Source organism: Nerophis lumbriciformis, linkage group LG09, assembly GCF_033978685.3.
Source record: "Nerophis lumbriciformis linkage group LG09, RoL_Nlum_v2.1, whole genome shotgun sequence".
Classification (NCBI taxonomy): Eukaryota; Metazoa; Chordata; class Actinopteri; order Syngnathiformes; family Syngnathidae; genus Nerophis; species Nerophis lumbriciformis.
In genome coordinates, this window is record NC_084556.2 from 29942428 (window position 1) to 29968718 (window position 26291).

The 26291-nt window shown below is 38.0% G+C and overlaps 1 protein-coding gene across 1 annotated transcript; it reads left to right on the forward strand.

Moving 5' to 3' along the window:
• The first annotated feature begins 1130 nt into the window (after positions 1-1130).
• On the forward strand, positions 1131-24954 carry banf1 (barrier to autointegration nuclear assembly factor 1). Its single transcript, XM_061963385.1, has 3 exons — positions 1131-1273; positions 9704-9853; positions 24496-24954. Exons 2-3 carry the CDS (start codon positions 9728-9730, stop codon positions 24640-24642), a joined length of 273 nt encoding a protein of 90 aa, XP_061819369.1. The 5' UTR covers positions 1131-1273; positions 9704-9727; the 3' UTR covers positions 24643-24954.
• The last annotated feature ends 1337 nt before the right edge of the window (positions 24955-26291 follow it).

Here is a 26291-nt window from a genome sequence, read left to right on the forward strand (position 1 = left end):
TTCACATTACAGCATCGGTGATAAACCGAGAAAAGCAATACAATTAAAACGCGATCTGGGGCAGCAATGTACCAAACTAACCAGTCTCTCTCTCTCTCTCTCTCTCTCTCACTCTCACTCTCTCACTCACACACACACACACACACACACACTCTTTTGATTCCTGCTGCTGATTTGTCCCACATTTCCAGTTTGCCTCAAATTATGTAGCGACTTTATTGTCTCACGTCATGTGTCCCTCCATTCTGTTGTGTGCTCTTGGCTATGCTGGGTGTGTAACAAATCATTTTGTTACACTCACACAAAGGTCATTAATTTTTTGCATTTTTTTCCTGGATTGACACATTTGTGCAAAGTTTTACCCTTATAAAATGCATGACAAAAATACTGACTATTTAACCCATTTTGATGTGCATTAGTAACCTGGAAGTACAAAACACTCAAATTTCATGAAACACAAAAACAAAAATTACATTTAACACATACGTAAACCAAATCAACAAGAAACGAAAACGTAATTTCATAAACCGGAAAAGGAATGTCTCAAATTATAGATTGACATTTAAATCCGTGAATCATTTTGTCTACGTCCGCCGAGTCTTTGACTGGCTGCATGATTTTGCTGTCAATTTAGAATTTTGGGACATTCCTTTTCCGGTTTATACAAATGTTTTTGGTGTTATGTTTTCCCGAAATTAAGGGTTTTTTGTGTTTTTAATTTGTTTTTTTTGAAATTGTAAGTTGTTTCGTTTTCTAAATTTGTAAAGTGTTTTTGTCTTTTGTTTTTATGTCTCTGTAATGGTAATTTGTTTCATGAAAAGTTAGTACTTCCAGGGCACTGTACATATGAGTCTATTGTTATCCTATTTAGTTGAATTAGTTATTTCTGCAATACTTGAATCTTTGAACATCATATTTAAATGTTTCCTTTTAAACATCAACTACACTGTCTTGTCTCATATATATTATTTTCATTTGGTCGTTTATGTGTAAATGCAAGATTGAATACACTAAAGTTTAGTGTATTTAGTGACTAAACGACGCACGCTACACGTACTATGTTTCCATTTATGGATTAGTAGCGAGTAGTTGATACTCAGAAAATGCCAAAGAATCAAAAGCACGACAGCCGGATCGTTCGCGAACGACCCATCACTACAAGACGAAAACGAACAAGCGCGTTGCATTGTGGTCGCCGGTGCTGGACAGGTGCTAGCATAAGCATTTAGCTCGCAAGCTAACCTGATCTCGTCCCACGCCATCTGATCAAGAGGTAAGATAACGTCAATGTACAAAAACTAATCGACTTAACTAACTGGACCATTCGGGAGCAAATATTTTGTAGATTAAAAGAGACATATCGAACATTACCGGAAGCTTAGCTAACATTAAATCATTATAGGCTAGCTAAAACTAGTTGTGTGGCGCACTAAAGTCAAACAACCCCAACATGGCGCTTTTTACGCTCAGACTAAAACATGAATTTCACAGTAAACTCATAAGGTATTTAATATCTGTCCTTATCAACTAGCTAATAAGGTTTCGTTTTGACAGCGTGCTTTCAGCATGAACTGGATGTAAAGAGAAGGCGCGCGCAGTTCAAAACTGGGACGCCATTGTTCAACATGCCATCGTAATGTAATCATTGCTATCACTAGGGATGTCATCTGTGTAGAGTAAAGGTGGGGGTCATTGTGTTAGGTTGGGTATTGTAGTTTTTGTCTCAATATTGATATGATTAAATTACTCTCGTTTTAGGGTAAAAGTGTTGTACTAGAGTTTTATTGTCTTTTTGTGACAGTCATCTGTGTCAAACTGAAGCTAATATTTTACATGAAACCACTGTTATCAGACATGTCTTGTAAAGATGATCCCAGTGACGTGTCATTTTCCTGTGATAAGTTTTAAGAAAGTTATGGGCTTTTATAACCTGTGAAAATGCACTGCCGATAATTTATGGTTAACTTCAATACAATGTCAATGAGGCTCAAGATTTTAGCTGTGATAGGTCATAATTTATTCACCCCATTTATAAATAAGGTATTCGACACAGTCAGCCACCCCAAGTTACTTACAAAATTAACAACTTTTAAACTGTCAACAGATTATGTCATATATATCTTGTCGGACCCAATGTGTCCGTATTGATTACACAACATCCAGTTTCACTGCTACTGATATTGGCCTGCCACAAGGCTCTAACATCGGCCTTCTTCTTTTCTCCATGTATAAAAACCACCTGCCATCTGTATGAGAGGATGTAAATATCCAGATTTATGCAGATTAGAGATGTCCGATAATGGCTCTTTTGCTGATATTCCGATATTGTCCAACTCTTAATTACAGATTCCTATATCAACTGATACCGATATATACAGTCGTGGAATTAACACATTATTATGCCTGATTCTGTTGTGATGCCCCGCTGGATGCATTAAACAATGTAACAAGGTTTTCCAAAATAAATCAACTCAAGTTATGGAAAAAATGCCAACATGGCACTGCCATATTTATTATTGAAGTCACAAAGTGCATTATTTTTTTTAACATGCCTCAAAACAACAGCTTGGAATGTTAGGGGGTAGCGGGGGGTGTATATTGTAGCGTCCCGGAAGAGTTAGTGCTGCAAGGGGCTCTGGTTAATTGTTCTGTTGTGTTTATGTTGTGTTATGGTGCGGATGTTCTCCCGAAATGTGTTTCTCATTCTTGTTTGGTGTGGGTTCACAGTGTGGCGCATATTTGTAACAGTGTTAAAGTTGTTTATGCAGCCACCCTCAGTGTGACCTGTATGGCTGTTGACCAAGTATGCCTTGCATTCACTTGTGTGTGTGAAAAGCCGTGGATATTATGTGACTGGGCCGGCACGCAAAGGCAGTGCCTTTAAGGTTTATTGGCGCTCTGTACTTCTCCCTAAGTCCGTGTACACAGCGGCGTTTTAAAAAGTCATACATTTAACTTTTTGAAACCGATACCGATAATTTTGAAACCGATAATTTCCGATATTACATTTTAAAGCATTTATCGGCCGATAATATCGACAGTCCGATATTATCGGACATCTCTAATGCAGATGACACGGTTATTTATACTTGGGGAAAGGACGCTGAAACGGTTGCCAAAAAACGTACAGCAGCCATGGAGAATGTGGCAAGATGGCTACATGACTCTAGTCTTACATTAAACATTAAGAAAACGGCAACAATGTATTTTGTAAACAAATATAAAATGTCATCCTTTCCAAATATACCTGTTAATAAGGAACAAATACAAAATGTTAGTGCATATTGTTACCTGTGTGTCATTTTAGACCCAACACTTGGCTTTAAAAAACATATCAAACAGATGTGCCAGAGACTTAAGTGCAAAATAAACATTTTTAAATGTCTCAGGAATTTGTTAACACTGGAGGCAGCTCAAACTTATTTTAATGCAATGATTATGTCTCGTTTTTATTATTGTATAACATGTTGGTCCCAGGCAAGCAAAATTACACTGAGGCCATTGGAAACCTTGCCCAAACAATCGCTTAAAATCCTTAACCAAAAACCACAACACCACCATCACTATTTAGTTCTCCAAAAATATAGATTTTTAAATTTTGTCCAGTTTACGTCTGTTGTGACAACTAAAAACACACAGGCCTCCAGCAGGGGACAGTGTTGCGTACCCAGATGTAAAACCTTGTTTGCACCATCAGCCTTTTTATACAAAGCGATAGAGGAATGGAACAAACTTGAAAAGTCTAACTAAGTCTAATTCTTCATTCACACAAAAAAAGTTGGTATTACAAATCTTGCTAAACAAAGAAACAGTAAATAGAAGTTTCACAGTTATGGTGTATTTTTAATTGATTAAATTCATGAAATTAGCGTTAGAAGTAACAGAAAAGTTGAATAAACATGGCTTCTTGGACATGACTTGTAAGTCACAAAACAAACGGCCAAGCAGTCTGCGGGTCCAAAAAAATCAGTGTGCGAATCGATACATTTTAAAGATATTTGTCAGACTCACAGATAAATGTATAACCTTTATTATCATAGGGATTCCAATGAACATTTTACGCTACATTGATTTTTTCGTATTTTTTGTTGCGTGTAAACTTGCCACATTTTATCAGAGCATTGTGGTGCAAGTACTTGTCAAATCTGAAAATGTGGATATTTTAAATTTGTGTTCTACGTCATGAGTATTGGTGTATAATGCTGATGAAATCAAAGCGAATGCAGTTGAACTCTGAAAACAGCGGTCGGGTTGCTACTCACGATGGCCCGATCAAGTGTGAAATCCTCGGAGTGACCACTGCGGATGTCGAATACACACATAGGGTTGGACAATTAATCAAATTTCGATTATGGTTTCTCATGATCATGAAAATATAACAATAGAAGAAAAAAATAAGATTAATGGGTTGTGCAGCGGTGCATGCAAATTCCAGAGCTTGTGACGGTGAAACGGATGAGTGAGGAACAAAATACCATGTCTACTACAAGTTTGGGACCTCACCATGGTTTCTACGTTTGACACAGAGTTAATGTCTAATCAATGATAACTAAACTCTAAAGTAATGCATATGATTTCCGCGTTCACGAAATCGCGGACAGAGTCCGCCCCTTCGCTTTAGTTTTATTTTTCAATTTGTCGCACTTTTATTATTATTATTTTTATTCTGCAAATTTTTACTTTTTATCGACCCCTTTTACCGTATTGCTGTTGCACTATCTTGTTCAGCACATTCATTGTTTATGTTCTTTGTTTCTTTTGTTTTTTTTGCTCTATGCTTTTTTTAACCTGTAAAGCACTTTGGTTCAATTTAAAAGTTGTGTATATATATAAATAAAGTTGACTTGACTTGACTAGAGTCGCATAATTGGCCAATGAAAGGGAATCTACTGTTGAACGTGTATATATATCGGAAACGTGTGTGTATGTATGTATGTATGTATGTATGTGTATATATATATATGTATGTATGTGTATATATATATATATATATATATATATATACGTGTGTGTGTATATATATATGTGTATATATATATATATACGTGTGTGTGTATATATATATATATATATATATATATATATATATATATATATATATATATATATATATATACGTGTGTGTGTATATATATATGTATATATATATATACGTGTGTATATATATATATGTATGTATATATATATATATATATATATATATACGTGTGTGTGTATATATATATATATATATATATATATATATATATATATATATATATATATATATATATATATATATATATATATACGTATATATCACGGAAATTGACATACATGTGAGAGAAATGCTGTCATTGTGAGGAAAAGGAACATTTGTTGGGTAAAATAATGTGTCCGGGACCGCTCATTCATCCCCGGCACACTCATCCGCCGTCCTGAACTAAACAATGTGGAGACAGCCACTAGAAAAGTGACTAATATACGAAGCTAAAGCTAGCAAGAACAATCTATATACCCACAGCACATCTTATCTGCTTGTGTTGTTGTGAACAACATCATCGATGTAACATCAACGTCGCAACTTGAGAGGCTCTCTCTTATTTATTTATTTATGTTTTTTACAGCCTCACAACGCATCTTTACTTGTCAGGCTGAGAACAGCAGTTCACCACCCCCCTTCACAATGAAATCGCATTGCTTCACTAGGACTGAGCCGATAATACGATATCAATATAAATATATTGCGATTGAAACATAATCAATATCCATATAAGATGCGTTCGATAAAATATATATATTTATATTTTTTGATCGGAATAAAACCAGAAATTATGAAGCAAGATTTGTTTCATGAAGTCACTTGCGCTTTGGGAATACAGGAAACAGGAAATGTCACTGAGCAATGGGAGGGACACGCCAACAGCCAATCACGTAACAGTATCAACTACACCTTTCCTGATGTTTGGCTCCCAGACCGCAGTCAAGGAGCGCAGGGGAAATGTTCCCCCCAGGACCGATGTTTCCGTCTGGGGTAACACCCTTCACTTTACCCGACAATGGGTCTGCTAAGCTTCGCTTTCGATTCGGAATGACGAGGCCGCCGACTTGTGACAATTTTGTCGCTTTATTCTTATTTCTGTTGGACACATTTACCAGTCCCAACTACTGCTGCATGCTACCGCTTGCTTTCCTAACTCGTCCACTCACTCACCCTACACACTGTAATTCTTAAAGGAGCACACACACACACACACACACACACACACACACACACACACACGCACACACACACACACAACTCTCATAACACTAGTGTGGTTGTGCCGTCTTTGTCTTGCGGTGGGTTCTCTGCAAGGAGTGACAAAAGAAACTGATCTCTTGATGAAGCAACTCAATCACAGAAACTTGTCCTTAGTTTTGTTGGTTTTAATGCAGACAGTGCAGCAACATCCTGACACTTCAAATATGTAGGTTTAATGAGTAGCTTCTCAACCTAGTCTGTGTAGTGTTCAATAGCTTATACACTACTGCTATCTAGTGTCTCAAATCTGCAACTATCTTCAAATCTACTTTAATTATTTTATTACCGTAACCTCGATCATCCTACCTGACTATCAAACACTCTCTCCACTGATAAATAGCACCTTTGGTAAGTTGGAAATTATTTTACTGTATTTATTGGCAAGCTTAAATAAGTAATAAAAACTATCAATAATTATTGATATCAATCAATATAAATAATGCATATCGTGATATAGTTTTTGGCCATATCACCCAACCCTTAACTCCACATCCGGTCAGAATGCGGTAGCAAAATAAAGATTTCAAAAAATACCTTACACAAGCATAATGTAATTAAAGTACTTTTTGATACATTTACACAATTATTATGCTTTTGACTCAAAATAATTGTGAACATTGTCCAAAGATGTATTGCACCAATAAATGTGGGTTTCTTTGCATTCATTATCATATATTTTATAAAATGTTATTAGACTCAACAATAAGGCTGAAACGACGCGTCGACGTCATCGACGTCATCGGTTACGTAAATATGTCGACGTCGTTTTTATGCGTCGACGCGTCGCATATTTACGTCACACTGCCGTCATGGCGGAGCGCAAAGCAGACGATGCGAGCGGTGCGAGCGAGGGGAAAAAAGCACGCCAAAAGTCGTCAAAAGTGTGGGAGTATTTCAATAAACGGCCTTATAATGTTGTAGCGGCGAACAGCTGTCTCGTCAGCTGACGCGCGAGCTCGCAACCGTGGCTGTTTAGCAACCAGCCAAACCCCACTTAATAAAATTATATTTTATCTTAGAGCACATCCGCATCCCTATTCACCTAGGCAACCCCAGGAAATGTATATAATTCGGCATTATTTCGGCCAGTCGGCTTATATGATCAGAGCCGATCAGTTTACGTTCACGCGCCGGTGTAACGCGGGGCGCTCCCGTCTCATCTGTTGGGGCACGAGCCCAGTAATTAGACCGCTGTGTCAAATCAAGGAGTACAAAAGACGCCAGCGCAGAGTGGAAAAAGGTTTAGTTCATTACAGATAGAGTTGTGTGCATGTAGCGTGCTTAGTCTGGAGGCTAAATACACACAGTGTGTTATGTAACTGTTGTTTAGTGTTGATATTCTTTGCTTAGTTTGATAAATGTTGTAGCAGTTTGCTTCATCAGGAGGGTGAAGTCGCTCAACTTCAAGTGTTGGATTTAACTGTGTTGGATCATTGGCTGCTGGTGAGGCAATAGAAAAAGGGGCATTTTTCTACCAGTAGACGGCGTTTAAGATTGAGTGTTTCACTGCTAAATTAATAATATATTTATATTGAATATGGATTTTAAATATGTATCTAAATAGGTGGTTAATTGGTTAGGTATTCATGTATTTGCATATTGGGTTTTCTGCTGCATTTATCTATTGTGTTTCTGGGTTTAAATGTATTTTATATGTATCTTGGTGCATTTATGTTGAGACAATTTATTTAAAATCTGTTTTAACTTAAAGGGAAAAGATGTGTCCATTTTCTTGCACTTGTTTAATGGTTAAGAGTTTGATAGCCTAATTAATAATTGTAAATTATGGTATTGATAATTGATTGATTTTTTACAGCATGTTTATCTTGTGGTGTTTTGTCCTTAAAGGTTTTTCACCTACTAAAGAAGCTAAAGGCTACTAAATGCTACTAAATGCTACTAAAGACAGCTAATGACAGCTAAAGAAACTAAAGTCTACTAACACTGCTAAAGACTGCTAAAAAGACTAAAGAAGAAAAAAGAAGCTGTTTCTTCGTTGGAAAAACTGTTGCAAACTAAAGGAAAATAAAAGGAATAAGTAACTACGGTCTGGTCTTTTGAGTGAAATCCAGAAGCCACATTCTGCATTGGTACATCCCTTCAAGTGTGGGATAAGCACAGCGAAAAAAGCAAAACACTTGACAGTTGTATGCACACTGTGTCGAGCGGAAATGGCCTATCATAGCAGCACAACGGCTATGAAGGAACATTTGAAAAGAAAACACCCGACAGCGTTCTTGCCATCACCATCAACTAGTCAATCGTCCGCGTGAGTATACGTTGTCATCATTACACAAAAACATGAATGTGTCATCTGTATCTGCGTTGTAAATTCATAAACTAAAACACTGTTTCGCTCTGAGAGGCGCGTTTGGCGTGCCTGTTCAGTGTTTACAAAGACGCGCTCCTCTTTAACGCTAACGTTAACTAGTTGTGCAAATACCTTTTACAACATTAACAGTTACATATACTATGTACAAACCAACAATTAACTTTCACTTTAATCATACTATCATTGTTGTGTTATTAAGCAAAATAAGCAATACTTTTACTTTTGTTGAAATGTTTACACTGTTACAGAATATTTCCTTTTGCACTTTTTTGTATTGGATGTTTATCTTTATTTTTGCACATTTTAAAGCAAAATAAGCAATACTTTTACTTTTGAAATGCTTATACTACTGCAGAATATTAAGATTTGCACTGGATGTTTACTTTTATATTTGCACATTAAAAAGCAAATAAGCTACTTTTAATTTTGTTAAATGTTAAAAGTTTTAAATGTTTACATTGTTACAGAATATTTTGTCATGTTGTTGTCAATGTTGACTGAGTGGCCATACTTTTTTTTTTGTAAATAAAAATCATGCGTTTTGAAAAAACTGGCCAACATTTATTTTTTCATCTTCATTTTAAATAAAAAAAATAATCGGTAAAAGGAAAAATAATCTATAGATTAATCGAAAAAATAATCTATAGATTAACCGATTAACCGAAAAAAATAATCTATAGATTAATCGATAGAAAAATAATCGTTAGCTGCAGCCTTACTCAACAAAACACATTATGGTGGTAAAATAAGTGTAAAAGGCAAAAATCGGAATTAAAAACAAAACGGAAAAACTGAATTTTATTTTTTTAATTTTGCTATTATTTCAATATATTATTGCTCTATTTGACTTTTTGTGGTTTATTCGTTACTAATTGTTTTTCAGTTTTTTTTAACTGTATTAAAAGTTTAGTTTGGTGGTGAAATAAATACCGGTACTCATGTTTTCAAATAAATGAATAATAGTGTTACGTTGATTACAATATCCATCAAAAATAATCGTGATCCTTATTTTTGCCATAATCGTCCAACCCTAAACACATACTTGCATCTGTTTGCTTATTTATGCATTTGTCGTCTTTCTCTTTCAGTCTTGTGTTGATCTGTCTCTAAAGATGTCTTCAACAACTCAAAAGCACAAGGACTTTGTGGCTGAGCCAATGGGCGAAAAACCTGTGTTGGCTCTTGCAGGCATCGGAGAAGTTCTAGGAAAACGATTAGAGGAGAGAGGTTTTGATAAGGTAATATCTTACATCAAATACATTTGGAATAAATGTACACTACCAGTGTTAAAACATCATTTATAACCTAAAGTTTGTTCAAAGATTTGAGTGGTACTGTAATTTTAACCGCAATTTTTGCATACTATGCTGTTAATGTTATTGTTGTTAACCTAGCTACAATAACGCCCTGAGTCCCGACGTATTTGGACAGTGACAGTTTTTGCATGATTTTGCCTCTACAGTGTACACATTGTGACCACAATAGATTTTAAATAAATGAATGAGCTTCAATTTAGAGGCTTGACAAAAATATGGCATTTATTATTTAGGAATTACAGCTGCAGGCACGTTATTTCAGTAACATCCATTATCATTTTCAGTGATTCAACTGACATAGTTGTATATATATTAATCTTGTTAATACTAGAAATGTATTGATGTTCATGGGCTTTATATAGTGCAAGTGTTAAAATAGTGCTTATATTTTCAGTGTGTGTTTAGGCACACACAATGCTAAATTGTACCTGTAGCTATAATTCCTTAATGGTAAATGTCTGAGATATTTTTGCTACAACATTCCATGAATGTTGATTTATTGATTGATTTATTTCTAATCCATTGTGGATGTGTATACTGTAAAGGCAAAATCATAAAACAAATTGTCACTGTACAATTACTTGTGGACCTTAGAGTAGCTGAGTTTACACACCATAACATTCAGGGCAAAATATTATCAGTATTAAAAATGTGGTAAAATTTGACTTGGAATTGGACTTACTTTTTATTGACATAAATTAGGTGTTCTAAAACTTTCAACTATATAGTGTGTATTTAAACTAACAGTTGGAGAAGTTTTGCATTGGAGCGATTAATGACCGTGTATGTCAGTCAGAATGTTTACGCTCCCAAACAACAACTGAATTATTGCATGAATTGGTTTAAAATAGGCATATAACTGTTGCAAAATATTGCAAAATATCAAAAACGCTTGGTAAAAATGTCAGTGTATAAAATGAAGTGGCAGGAATGTTTAGGATGAACACACTTAAACACAAACATAATGCTATAATATTCTAATCATATTTTTTTCTACAAACAAGTATTTTTTTGTGCACGAACGTCGACTGTTTCAAGCAAATATTTAAAGGTGCCATATGTAATAATTTAATGTCAAGTCATTAAATGACCTAGATATGTCACAAGGCATTAATAAATCATTTTATTTTCAAATACCTTTATAACTGATAACGGAAGAACTTTGAACATGTCACGAGGGAGGTGCTGGACATTGAGTCCGAGTGGACCATGTTCCGCACCTCTATTGTCGAGGCGGCTGATTGGAGCTGTGGCCGCAAGGTAGTTGGTGCCTGTCGTGGCGGTAATCCTAGAACCCGTTGGTGGACACCGGCGGTGAGGGATGCCGTCAAGCTGAAGAAGGAGTCCTATCGCATACCTGCCAACTACTCCGGTTTTCCCGTAATTAGTACGGTTTTCATCAACCTATTCCGGGTTATGGTTGCAGTGATAAAAAAAACGGTTTTTCATTAATAAATTTTTTTTTTTTTTTTTTTTAAGTTTTATTCACGAAATCGCGTAACAACAATGACAATCGACACTGCTTCCTAGGGCTGGGCGATAAAACAATAACAATATATATCGCGATAGACATGTGATCAATATCAATAGAAAATGGGGTCGATAGAACGTTCGATAATTTCACTGAGTTCTGTTAGAAAAAATAGGAAGAAATGCTGAGCCGGAACCGCACGGCATTCTGGGGGGTGTAGGCAGAGGAAGGGCTTTGGCCTCTCAACCTATCACGGCCGAGCCTGAACCGCAAGGCATTCTGGGAAATGCTAACAGGAAGAAAAAAAAGCAACAACGGCGAGCTGACGACGAGGAGTGAAACAAAACGGGAATATGAGTGCGGCGGCACGAGAGGAAATTGTAAATAAAAAAGGAAACGTCACGTCACCAGTTTGGCAGTATTTTGGATTTTTTAAGTCCGATACGAATCAGAGTAATACTGTCTGCAAACTTTGCAAGGTCGTCGTCCCGACCAAGTCTGGGGACACGACAAACTTATTTTACCACCTGAGCCGCTCTCACCCGCTGGAGTACAGCAGTAACAAACAACCACAACCATCTACATCAGCCGGTGCAAGTGGAACAGCACCGAAGCGGCAACAACAGACCACCATCGAGAGATACTCGGCAGCAGTGCCATATGACAAAAATTCAAAACGTTATAAAGAAATAACGGATGCAGTGGTGGATCAATTAGCGAAGGACATGCTACCTACTTATATTTAAAATAAAAGTATTTAAATTCAGCCTTTTTTCTCCTGGTCTTTATTTAGAATATTATTATTTTTTAATCAATAATTATCGATATCGACTGATATGAAACACTTATATCGTGATACATTTTTTAGTCATATCGCCCAGCCCTACCAGTGCTTCCCGTAACTTCCTATTGAGCCATTCCGAATGCCATGCGCGAGGCTATTTATAGCACCGCTGCCAAGCCCGAGGCACCAGTTGCCATTGTTTCCAAACAAGCGAACGATCATGGAATCAGCCGGAGAAAAATCGCATACGAGTCTTAAACCGAAAAGGAAACTGCAGTCATTCCGTGAAGAATATTCAAAAGCCTATCCGGGAATAATTATCCGTTCCAAAAAGGGGGAAAACTACGCGAATTGCACCTTGTGCAGACAAGATGTTTCGATCGGACACGGAGGAATTAGCAATGTAAAAGACCACGTTGGGACAAAAAAACACAAGTCTAATGCCGTTGCTAGCGATACAAGTGGAAAACGTTCAACGTTTTTCGTCGCCCAAACAGATTCTTTGGATGTGATAAATGCCAAAGTTTTATTTACGGAGGCAATAATTGAGCAAACCAAAAGGTAATGACACCAATGTTATCTATTGGAATTGTTTAGTACTGTTATACTGTTAAAAATGTTTATACTATTTATGCTTTCAAGTCCAAGTTGAAGAAATCTTGTTAAATGTTGACAGCATAACTACCAAAATACAGAAGTATGTCCTTAATATTTTTGCAGTGCTATTTCTGTTGAAAAGTTAAAATGATTACATTAGAGATGTGATGTGCCACTTTTCAAGTGTCTGATGGCTTAAATTCATTTTCATTAATTTTTCATATTTTGAATTCTTTTGAAAGGTTTACAAAAAAACTACATTTGAATTGTAATTCCATGCTATTGACAGGACTATTAATTTTAATGAAGTTAGCTTACCATGTTTATAGTATGATAATTGTGATAGAAATGTGAATTTTAGGCACAGAATATTTTTTACAATTGAACAAGGCAGTAGATTATACAAGCTTGGACAGAAAGTTAATAATGACACCAATTTTTTTTTTATGGAATTGTTTAGTACCGGTACTGTTTTACCATTTGTTTACTGTAAAAAGAGTTTATACTGTTTATACTTTCAATTAACAAATTGAAGTCTTCTGAAAGGTTGACAGGATAACTGGCATTAACTGTCAAAATAATTTCAAACTATTGAAGTTAGCTTACAGAATAAACATGTCAATCAACCCATATGATTTTTGCTGTAATATTTTTGTTTTGAAAAGTCACTGTGACTGATAGAAAAGTGATGGTTTTAGCAACATTTTATCCTGTCTGAATGCTAATAATCATTTTGCGTCGGGGGGCGAAGGAACCCCCCACCAGGACTTTGTCCTGGACCTACCAGGGCCTGCGGCCCCTGGACCCTGGCTACTAGGTTTTTCTGATTTCAAAAGTTGGCAGGTATGCTATCGGGTTCTTTTGGCTCATAGGACTCCGGAGGCAGCGGACAGTTACCGACAGGCCAAGCGGTATGCGGCTTCAGCGGTCGCAGAGGCAAAAACTCGGACATGGGAGGAGTTCGGGGAAGCCATGAAAAACGACTTCCGGACGGCTTCGAAGCGATTCTGGACCACCATCCGCCGCCTCAGGAAGGTGAAGCGGTGCACTGTCAACACCGTGTATGGTGCGGATGGTGTTCTGCTGACCTCAACTGCGGATGTTGTGGATCGGTGGAGGGAATACTTAGAAGACCTCCTCAATCCCACCAACACGTCTTCCTATGAGGAAGCAGTGCCTGGGGAATCTGTGGTGGGCTCTTCCATTTCTGGGGCTGAGGTTGCTGAGATAAATGGTAAATGGGTCGTACTTGTATAGCGCTTTTCTACGTTTTTAAGGAACTCAAAGCGCTTTGACACTATTTTCCACATTCACCCATTCACACACACACACATTCACACACTGATGGCGGGAGCTGCCATGCACGGCGCTAACCAGGCCCATCAGGAGCAAGGGTGAAGTGTCTTGCTCAAGGACACAACGGATGTGACTAAGATGGTAGAAGGTGGGGATTGAACCAGTTACCCTCAGATTGCTGGCACGGCCACTCTCCCAACTTCGCCACGCCGTCCCCGGTAGTTAAAAAGCTCCTCGGTGGCAAGGCCCCGGGGGTGGATGAGATCCGCCCGTAGTTCCTTAAGGCTCTGGATGCTGTGGGGCTGTCTTGGTTGACAAGACTCTGCAGCATCGCGTGGACATCGGGGGCGGTACCTCTGGATTGGCAGACCGGGGTGGTGGTTCCTCTCTTTAAGAAGGAGAATCGGAGGGTGTGTTTCAACTATCGTGGGATCACACTCCTCTGCCTTCCCGGTAAGGTATATTCAGGTGTACTGGAGAGGAGGCTATGCCGGAGAGTCGAACCTCGGATTCCGGAGGAACAGTGTGGTTTTCGTCCTGGTCGTGGAACTGTAGACCAGCTCTATACTCTCGGCAGGGTCCTTGAGGGTGCATGGGAGTTTGCCCAACCAGTCTACATGTGCTTTGTGGACTTGGAGAAGGTATTCGACCGTGTCCCTCGGGAAGTCCTGTGGAGAGTGCTCAGAGAGTATGGGGTATCGGATTGTCTGATTGTGGCGGTCCGCTCCCTGTACGATCAGTGTCAGAGCTTGGTCCGCATTGCCGGCAGTAAGTCGGACACGTTTTCAGTGAGGGTTGGACTCCGCCAAGGCTGCCCTCTGTCACCGATTCTGTTCATAACTTTTATGGACAGAATTTCTAGGCGCAGTCAAGGCGTTGAGGGGATCCGGTTTGGTGGCTGCAGGATTAGGTCTCTGCTTTTTGCAGATGATGTGGTCCTGGTGGCTTCATCTGGCCAGGATCTTCAGCTCTCACTGGATCGGTTCGCAGCCGAGTGTGAAGCGACTGGGATGAGAATCAGCACCTCCAAGTCCGAGTCCGTGGTCCTCGCCCGGAAAAGGATGGAATGCCATCTCCGGGTTGGGAAGGAGACCCTGCCCCAAGTGGAGGAGTTCAAGTACCTAGGAGTCTTGTTCACGAGTGAGGGAAGAGTGGATCGTGAGATCGACAGGCGGATCGGTGCGGCGTCTTCAGTAATGCGGACACTGTATCGATCCGTTGTGGTGAAGAAGGAGCTAAGCCGGAAGGCAAATCTCTCAATTTACCGGTCGATCTACGTTCCCATCCTCACCTATGGTCATGAGCTTTGGGTTATGACTGAAAGGACAAGATCACGGGTACAAGCGGCCGAAATGAGTTTCCTCCGCCAGGTGGCGGGGCTCTCCCTTAGAGATGGGGTGAGAAGCTCTGCCATCCGGGGGGAGCTCAAAGTAAAGCCACTGCTCCTCCACATCGAGAGGAGCCAGATGAGGTGGTTCGGGCATCTGGTCAGGATGCCACCCGAACGCCACCCTAGGGAGGTGTTTAGGGCACGTCCAACCGGTAGGAGGCCACGGGGAAGACCCAGGACACGTTGGGAAGACTATGGCTCCCGGCTGGCATGGGAACGCCTCGGGATCCCCTGGGAAGAGCTGGACGAAGTGGCTGGGGAGAGGAAAGTCTGGGCTTCCCTGCTTAGGCTGCTGCCCCCGAGACCCGACCTCGGATAAGCGGAAGAAGATGGATGGATGGATGGATGGATGATTCAGCCGGGATATGCTCATTTCAAAATTAGATTTATAGCCCTGAAATCTTTGTTTTCATTTCGATGCCCCGCCCTCCACCGTTTGACCAATTAGAAAGTCTGTGTGTCACATCCAGGTTGCCAGTTACGCATCGCCACCTTCGTCGAACTACGGCCACTGGTAAAGTTACTAAACATGTCAGACCTTAGTAAATCTAAAAGGCGTCGTTATGATTCTCAACTTATTCATGACAAAGCCAGGAACAAAACAAGAATTTGTATCGGGTGTGCCTTTGAAAGATGGAGATGATTGAAGGCGTAAGATTTTTTCATCTGACGCCAAACTTGCTAATTTTCTCCTTGATAGGTAAGTAAGGCATTTATGTTTTCTTATTACTTGTAATAAATGGAAATGGACATTTTGCATGTAAACTATATTGTCTAATACGGTCTATGATCTTGTCCAACAAAACTAGTATGTTCGTGCAACAAATGCTGAGTGTGATGCTCAGCTTCGAGTGTAATGTGTCAATGACACATCGAGATATAGGCTGTCAGGGGTAATATATGGCCGTTAGCCTGTATGTCGATGTGTCATCCAACTGACAGGGCAAAATATATTTTCGACAAATAAATCCTATGTGGATATGGGTAGTGTCAGTGCCTATTTCGTTCTCAATATGCTGATACGCTGAGGAAATGGGTTCCAACATTAGCACGGCTAATTGCGGTTTTTGGTATTATATGTGCATCAGGCACATATGGGGTGGTATTTGCTTGGCACAATATAATGCATTACATGTAATGATTTTCTACTTTGTGTATTGACATGGTAGTAGGTTATATGACTTATGCGTCACTTGGTTTTTGTGTAACGTGGGTTGGCTCATAGAATTGCACTCTGCACTGAAAGATGGGGATGTGCGTACGTGGAAGAGAAGGCAGTGCGTCAGGTTGGATGCAATAGGGAGTTATGCTGAAAGAAATGTGGCGCTAATTTTACTGTTGGCATTGGCTTGCCATCAAAGTACGGTAGGCCTATATAATATATTCTATATTATTATATATAATTATTTCGATGGTAGTCCGTGTGGTCAAACTAGACATTTTAGCAGGGTAATGCCAACAATCTGTCCCGACTCCTGAGGAAAATATTGCTGCGTAACTTTACAAATACATTTGGCTAATCGACATTAGTAAAATGTGGCATAATTACTTGGTAAACCATCTTGCAAGAAGCATAAATGAGAGAAACCTACGGCGTAGGACTCGTCGATTGCCATTTGAAGTTCCTTGGAGTAGGATTCAGATTCGGCTTTGTATCTGGCAACCTCATTCATGGAGAGTGGGAGGGGACGACAGAATTTTGACCGTGATTGCAGTACCATATCTGGCCACATTACCACATATGGCCCTTTTTAAAATAATTTCTTATAGTTGATGTCTTTAAAAAAACAATACAAACAGTAATGTACAGTTTAGTGTCTTTCAACTTTTACATTATGGGAAGTAAAGCCTCTACAGTGGTCATTTTTGATATCAGCCTGGAAAATTTTAACAAAATGTTTTTATCCACAAACGTAAAAATTATTTGAACGGTGTCTGCAGAATTTTTATCACGTCATATCAGAGGAGTTACATTTTTGCAGACACATTAACAAAAAGTCTGATACCATTTTTAGATATAAAAATGCCTCTTTGTGATTTAATTAGTGGGTGTGTTTATTCTCCCAGTCGAGACCAATACAGTAGTTCAGTCACAAGGACATTCGGTGTCTGCCTGCGAGTCCGCATTTAGGACAGGGTGACTGGTGAGCTACAGTTAAACTAAAGTCTGTCACTGAAGTTGCTGCTCTTTTTCAATTTCTCGGCTAGTGTTAAGTCATATTTTTTTATTTTGTTCTTCTGGGCTCTACTTCCTGTGTAAGGGGGAAGAAGCACAACGCTGATTGAACATTAATTACATCGTGACGAGCCTGACTTGCGGCGGTGGAACGAGATGGTCACGTACACACGCATACGAACACACGCAAACATACACAAACACACACATTCACAGACACACACAGGATCAAAGTCAATAAAGGCGGGTTGTCCTTGGGCTGATGGATTTTGGCCGCTACGATTAAACAAGGGTGATCGCCTGCGATATTAACATTTAAAAAGCAGGCTCCTCTGCATATCAAATAAAGTATTTTCACAATTAACAGTCAGAGCGACTGAAAAACAGTAGACTCATGTGAGAAGAGAGTAAGAGTGGGTGAGAGGGTGACTGACAATTGATCAGCTGTAGCTCCCGAAAATATTCGGGCAAAAAAATGCTTTATTGCATTGGTGCTTCTTTCTCGTAGAGTGACCCACATTTTAACCCCGCAACACGCACTCACCGCACCGTTCTCTAGACATCTTCCCGCTTGTTCCCGCAAACCCGGAAATGCTCGTGTGTGTGTACAAACCAACAAACGCCACAAGAAGTTTCACGGCAAAGCTGCGTTGGTCTGCACATTTAAACAAGTTATTGTGCTGCGGCGACAGGTAAAGCATGAAAAACACTTCTGTTCTTCATTCAACTGCCATCGTTTTTCCATGACGTGAAGCTAATAATCCAAATAGTTTTTGCATAATCTTATTTGTTTATTTTTTTTCCTCTTGTGTGCACTTTATGATTGCACTCTGCAATGGCATATTTATTGTTAGTTAGCTGTTTGTCTTTTGTAAATTTTATTTTATAACTGATTAATATATTTTTGGTAAATTTATTTTTTAAATGAAAGCCCAGTTCACATACTGTTTAAGATAGAAAGGGCAATACATATTTTTTTTTACATAACTTAGTGTGTGTGTGTGTATGTATGTATGTATATATATATATATATATATATATATATATATATATATATATATATATCCATCCATCCATCCATCCATTTTCTACCGCTTACTCCCTTTTGGGGTCGCGGGGGGCGCTGGAGCCTATCTCAGCTACAATCGGGTGGAAGGCGGGGTACACCCTGGACAAGTCGCCACCTCATCGCAGGGCCAACACAGATAGACAGACAACTTTCACACTCACATTCACACACTAGGGCCAATTTAGTGTTGCCAATCAACTTATCCCCAGGTGCATGTCTTTGGAGGTGGGAGGAAGCCGGAGTACCCGGAGGGAACCCACGCAGTCACGGGGAGAACATGCAAACTCCACACAGAAAGATATATATATATATATATATATATATATACCGTATATTACCAAATAAACGCCCTTGTGCAAATAACCGCCCATGTCCTAATAGCCGCCCGGGGTCTGACCCCATTTTGTGAAATAAACGCCTCTTCCTAATAAACGCCTATGTCCAAATAGCCGCCCATGGGCTGGTATTTGCATAATTTAGATTAAAATCATATTGACTTCATTAAACCCAATTTATAAGCTAAAAGGAAAAGCAAAGGTGCAATAATTCTGGTCATTACGGTAACAGCAGACGTTACGTGGGGATTCTGGGTAATCAACATATTGCAATGGGTGACCGCATATAGCGTAACACACACTCAACGACAACAACAAACCCACGAGGAAAAGTTTCAACATGGCAAGCAACAGCAGCAGTGAGTTGAATGAACAGGATACCGGTACACCACAACTGATGGACGGGAATACTTTAAGGGGGAAGAACAGAAAGTTTGACTTAAAGTTCAAGCTAGCGGTTGTGAAGTATGCGGAGCAGAATTCTGGTTTGGCAGCGGCCAGGCAGTTTAACGTTGACCCAAAACGTGTACGAGAATGGAAACAAAAAAAGGGAGAACTACAATCTCAGTCGGTGGGTTTTATACTTGAGTACTTGGTACCATAATTTTATTTTTCCCGGTAGGCTGCTTTATTTAAAAAGTTTATTTATTTTTAGTATTTGTATTCTATTTGACAATTGTTGCACTACTGTCATGTTGAGGCCTTGTTGATCTCTTGTCTTTTGATAGTCTTGTTTTTTTGTTTGTATGTTTACATTAGCTTTTACATTTAAAGTTTTTAGTACGAAAAAAAATACTGGACACTAACCATTGTAACCAAATAATGGCCTGGTGCAGGCTGGTGCAAAAATAAATAAAAGCCTTGTGCAAATAACCGCCCATGTCCTAATAGCCGCCCGGGGTCTGACCCCATTTTGTGAAATAAACGCCCGGGCTACTATTTGGTAATATACGGTGTATATATATATATATATATATATATATATATACACATATATATATATGTGTGTGTATATATATATATATATATATATATATATATATATATATATATATATATATATATGTATGTGTGTGTGTGTGTGTGTGTGTGTGTGTATATATATATATATATATATATATATGTATGTATGTGTATATATATATGTATGTATGTATGTATGTGTATATATATATGTATGTGTGTGTATATATATATATTAGGGGTGTGGGAAAAAATCGATTCGAATTCAAATCGCGATTTTCACGTTGTACGATTCAGTATCGATTCTCATTTTTCAAAAATCGATTTATTTTTATTTTTTATTTATTAATCACTTCAACAAAATAATACAAAGCAATACCATAACAATGCAATCCAATTCCAAAACCAAACCCGACCCAGCAACACTCAGAACAGCAATAAACAGAGCAATTGAGAGGAGACACAAACACGACCCAGAACAATCCAAAAGTAGTGAAACAAAAATAAATAAATAAATGATAAATGGGTTATACTTGTATAGCGCTTTTCTACCTTCAAGGTACTCCAAAGCGCTTTGACAGGATTTCCACATTTACCCATTCACACACTGATGGCGGGAGCTGCCATGCAAGGCGCTAACCAGCAGCCATGTCTTAAAAGGGCTTTATAAATAAAGTTGGTATGGTATGGTATGGTATCAGGAGCAAGGGGTGAAGTGTCTTGCTCAAGGACACAACGAACGTGACTAGGATGGTAGAAGGTGGGGATAGAACCCCAGTAAATGAATATTATCAACAACAGTATCAATATTAGTAACAATTTCAACATAGCAATGATTAAAAATCCCTCATTGACATTATCATTAGACATTTATAATAAAAAAAAAAGAACAATAGTGTCACAGTGGCTTACACTTGCATCACATCTCATAAGCTTGACAACACACTGTGTTCAATATTTTCACAAAGATAAAATAAGTCATATTTTTGGTTCATTTAATAGTTAAAACAAATTTACATTATTGCAATCAGTTGATAAAACATTGTCCTTTACAATTATAAAAGCTTTTTACTCTATATATATATATATATATATATATATATATATATATATATATATATATATATATATATATATACCGGTGTGTGTGTGTGTGTGTGTATATATATATATATATATATATATATATATATATATATATATATATATATATATATATATTAGGGCTGCAACTAACGATTAATTTGATAATCGAGTAATCTGACGATTATTACTTCGATTAATCGATTATTAATCGGATAAAAGAGACAAACTACATTTCTATCCTTTCCAGTATTCTATTGAAAAAAAAACAGCATACTGGCGCCATGTTCTTTCAACTTGCCAAATAAAACAAGGAACATTTTACAAAAATGCACACTTGACGCCCCTGCTATAGATAATAAAAAATGTAATCTGATAAATCTATGGATAAAAAGCAGAGCCTGACGACGCATGCGCATTTATCACAACTCTCTCTGTCTCTCCCCCTCCCCCATGAATGCTGCTGCGCGCACAATTTGTTTTGTTTTTAACCTTCTTAACCCTGAACGTACATTGAAAATACACTCAACCCTAACTCAAAATGCTGGACATTTGAGGCATTTAAGAAACACCGTCGGACAGCCCCGCAAAAGAGGACATGTCCGGTGAACGTATGGTCAGTCTATCCTAGCCCGGTCGGTGCTAGCATGCTAGCAGCGATCGGTTTCACCGGACATGTCCTCTTTTGCTAGCATGCTAGCAGCTAACGGGCTAGGATAGACTGACCATACGTCCGCTTTTCACCGGACATGTCCTCTTTTGCGGAGCTGTCAGGGCGGAGTTTCTTAAATGCCTCAAATGTCCAGCATTTTGAGTATTGTTTACACAACGTGCAGTACGCTACTTAATATGTCCGTGTGGAAACTCGTTCGGTGCACCTCCGCACTGAACCGAAACGGTTCGATACAAATAGACGTACCGTTACACCCCTATTATTTTGATTATTGTTTCCCAGCTGTTTGTAAATATTGCAGTTTATAAATAAATGTTAAAAAAAAAAGTAGCCTCAGCGCATAGCATAGATCCAACGAATTGATGACTAAATTAATCGCCAACTATTTTTATAATCGATTTAATCGAATAGTTGTTGCAGCCCTAATATATATATATATATATATATATATATATATATATATATATATATATATATAGTAATGCACTCAAAATGATCCGATCCAAGTCAGATATATGCATGCGTATATATATATATATATATATATATATATACACACAGCAGTGTTGGTGTTAGGAATCTTCAAACTGGGGTCCCAGGGACCCCATCAAGTCATAGAAATGGGGTCCCACTTTTTTGTAACCGTTTTGAAAACAAATGATAAATGTATGCATTATCCTGTTATATCTCACATTCTATATTGTGTTTTGGAAAAAGGTTGTCAAAAACGTTACTTCATTCATTAAAAAAATAACACAAAAGAAAACAAATGCAGTATTTGTGATCGATAAAACTTTCGGCGAATAAAAATTTAAGAAACTATACCGGAAAGAGCATTACTTTGGAGTCGACCAATAATAAATAATTAATCATTTGACCCGGCAAATATACCGTATTTTCTGGACCATAGGGGGCACCGGATTTTAAGGCGCACTGCCGATGAATGGTCTATCTTTAATCTTTTTTTTATATATTAGGCGCACCGGATTATAGGGTGCATTGAAGGAGTCATATTATTATTTTTGTCTTAATGTAAAATACTTACTTGTGTCTACATAACATGTAATGGTGGTTCTTTGGTCAAAATGTTGCATGCATTATGTTTTACAGATCATCTTCAAGCCACTTTCTGACAGTCTCTTATTTATGTGGCTCACCTTCGACAGCGTTTTCTCTCCGTCATCTTTGTTGTAGCGGTGTAGCGTGCAAGGATGGGAGTGGAAGAAGGGTCAAAAGATGAAGCTAACTGTTTTAATGACATTCAGACTTTACTTCAATCAATAACAGAGCAGCATCTCCTCATCCGGAAACAACAACAACACCGAACATGTGTCCCGTGAAAAAACGTCCGACCGGAACTCTCTAATAACTAAAGTTCTTTGGGTGTATAATGTAAACTCACTACATCGGTATGTTTTAGTGCTTTCATGGCGAGTTTACTGACTGATAAAAGTAATAACTTTACACTACTTTATATTAGAGATGGCACTAAAACATTTACTACTAAAACATTTTGATAGATTTTTGAGCGCCGTGTGTATTGTTCTATATTTTCAATGGAACATTTAAAATGTTGATGGTGTTTACTTGAGACTTATCTCTTATGTTTGACTGCCATCTACTGGTCACACTTATAATTACACCCTGTACCAAATAAAATATGTGACATGTATGGCTGTTGAGTAAGAATGCCCTTCATTCATTTGTGTATGGTGTGTTCAAAATCAATATGATCGTTCTAATTGGCCATGATCATTCATCATACATCATGACAGCTTTTCTTGACATCTTCCATCTAAGACCATTAACACCCATTTTAAATGATTCATCAGCTTTGAGGTGAGTAAGCTCAACCCTTATAGTCTGGGAACTACGGTAAACAAAACACCGGCGGAAAAATAACAGTTTAAAAAAAAAAAAAAAAAAGACCCACGTCCTAGGGACGCGTGGACTTCCGGAATTTCGCGTCCTTTCTGATTTCCATCCATCCATCCATCCATTTTCTACCGCTTGTCCCTTACAGGGTAGTGGGGGGTGCTGGAGCCTATCTCAGCTGCACACGGGCGGAAGTGTGTAAAAAGCAAAAATTCGAGGCCTGTAATCATCCAACCCTACCGCTAAGCTAGCTTGACACAACAGAAGAAACTAGTGTTTAGTGAAGTGTAGATGGAACCACATTACAGCTGAAAGTACGCAAATATTAACAGGAAATTAACAAGTAGCTTTATAGAGTCTAGAGAGAGGATAATATAACAACTGTTGGTGTGTCAGCATTGTCAGGGCCAGAAGTACACATGTAAAAGGATTGATCCATACATTGGTGGTGTTGATACCAAAGGTAGTATCAATACTAGAGTGATTAGATTAAAAAAAATGTATTTTGTATATATTTTCTGTTGTTAATGTTTACAAACTTGCAGACTAATTCCCTGCACACAGCAGGACTTTGAGGTCAAAAATCAAAGATTTACTGTAAATGAGTAGCAGGTTGTTAGTAGTTTTTGCTTTTGTGTACTATTGACTTTGTTTTGATCAAACAACTGTGTGTCATAAAATATAATAAGAAAACTAAGTTTAAATACTGTGAACTTTGTGATTTGATGATTTGACATTGTTTATCACGGGTATCCAACATTGTAACATTTATAAATCAGAAAAGAGGAAAATCCTCAAAGTGTTCCTTGTGGTTAAGGCCTTAAATGTTGGATTTTGTTCTTTGTCCATCAGGCTTACGTGGTCCTTGGACAGTTTCTGGTCCTCAAGAGAGACGAGGAGCTTTTCCGGGATTGGTTGAAGGACACTTGTGGGGCCAATAGTAAACAACAAGGTGACTGCTTCGGCTGCCTTAAGGAATGGTGTGACGCCTTCCTGTAAACCGTGTCCTTTTTTCACATACAGTATGTTTTTGTAGCGCAAACGGTTTTTTCATAGATTTTAAATCCACTGAGGTTTATTGAAGATGATTTTAATTATACTGACCCCTTTATATTGCAGCGTTTACACTGTCGTTCAGTTGAGAGCTTAAAATGGAGACAAAAGTCCTCGATGTTTGCAATGAAAGACCAATAAAATTGCAACGTTTTCACTGTCGTTCAGTTAAGAGCCTAAAATGGAGCCAAATGTCCTTTATTTTTGCAACGAAATGCCAATAAAATTGAAAAGCAAGTTTTTGCTGTGACACATTTACACGTTAGTCTGTTGACTTGAAGCAAACCATCACATGATTATCAGCTCATCAGTACGTTTTAGGATGCTGACGCAGCCTTTATTGACATTTGAACACTTGTGCTAACTAGTCAAACTGTCTACCATGGATTATATTCACACTAATTTCTTGTCTTGGGACAACGCTTCTCAATATTCATTTTTAAGTGTCAGTTGGAATCTTGAATGTCAATACTGATTGTAGTTAATATGGCCTTTAACTGACTCATACACACAATTAGAAAATTTGGTGAAACTCTCGTTTTAAAATGGGTTAAATATCCCTGTCTCGCGACTAAGACTATTTTAACTATTATAGAAATGCAGTTTTAAATATATTCATCCTCCAATTTGAACTCGCGCATCTGTACCATAACTGTGAAAGACCTTTTTGAAAGTGTATTTTTGTACAAATAAAGCTACTAACTCAAAAATGATCACGCAAATAAAAAGTATATTGCTGCTGACCTCACTGCAACTTTTAACATGTATGCTCACTGGTCACTACATTAAGGACACCTATGCATGTCAGATCTTATGCATTCTTGCCTTGTCAATTGCAGCTTTTGCCTTAATTGTAAAACACTTACAAATGACAAAAGTTGGTGTAACTGACTTAATATTTTTTTAAATTTGGTAATTAAGCGTGGTTTTTATGGTTGATTGCTTTAAAAAAAAATATTTCCTTATGTTTCCTCCACAATTTTTCTGCAAAATTGTCTTTAAATACCCATGTTAGTTTTACAATAAAAATGTGAACAATTATATTATAATCGTGTTGGCATCTAAGATTGCTAGCAAGTTTTCCAGCTAGCAATTTACGTGCTGTTTGCTAGCTAGCGATTAGCGGGCTGGTTGACAGTTAGCTATTGTTGCACTAGTTATCGGCTAGCAATTAGTGCACTGGTATCCAAAAAAGCGATTAGCATGGTACTTGACAGTTACGATTAGCCTGCTAGTTGCCAACTAGCTATTATTGCACTAGTTATTAGTGCACTAGTATACAGCTAGCGATTAGCATGTTAGTTGTCAGTTAGCAATTAATATGCTAGTTGCAAGCTAGCTATTAGCAACGCTGTAGTGTATTTGAATATCTTAGAGCAGTGTTTTTTTCACCAAGTACCATTTCAGAAAAAACGTTACTCTCCAAGTACCACATAATGACCAACATTAAATACAGTAGCGTTATAGGTCTAAGTATTCATTAAAAATAAGGCAGATGTTTTATTTAACGAGTATATTTAATATTTTTGGCCACTTTGGGATATTTACTTTAATTTAAAACACAGTTTGTGACAACATATTTAAGGTAGAGCGTG

Bases quoted from the DNA above. Each gene is read 5' to 3' on its own strand.
- banf1 (XM_061963385.1), top strand. From the start codon at position 9,728: ATGTCTTCAACAACTCAAAAGCACAAGGACTTTGTGGCTGAGCCAATG. The intron at 9,854-24,495 runs GTAATATCTTAC...TTTGTCCATCAG, and splicing joins AGGAGAGAGGTTTTGATAAG to GCTTACGTGGTCCTTGGACA.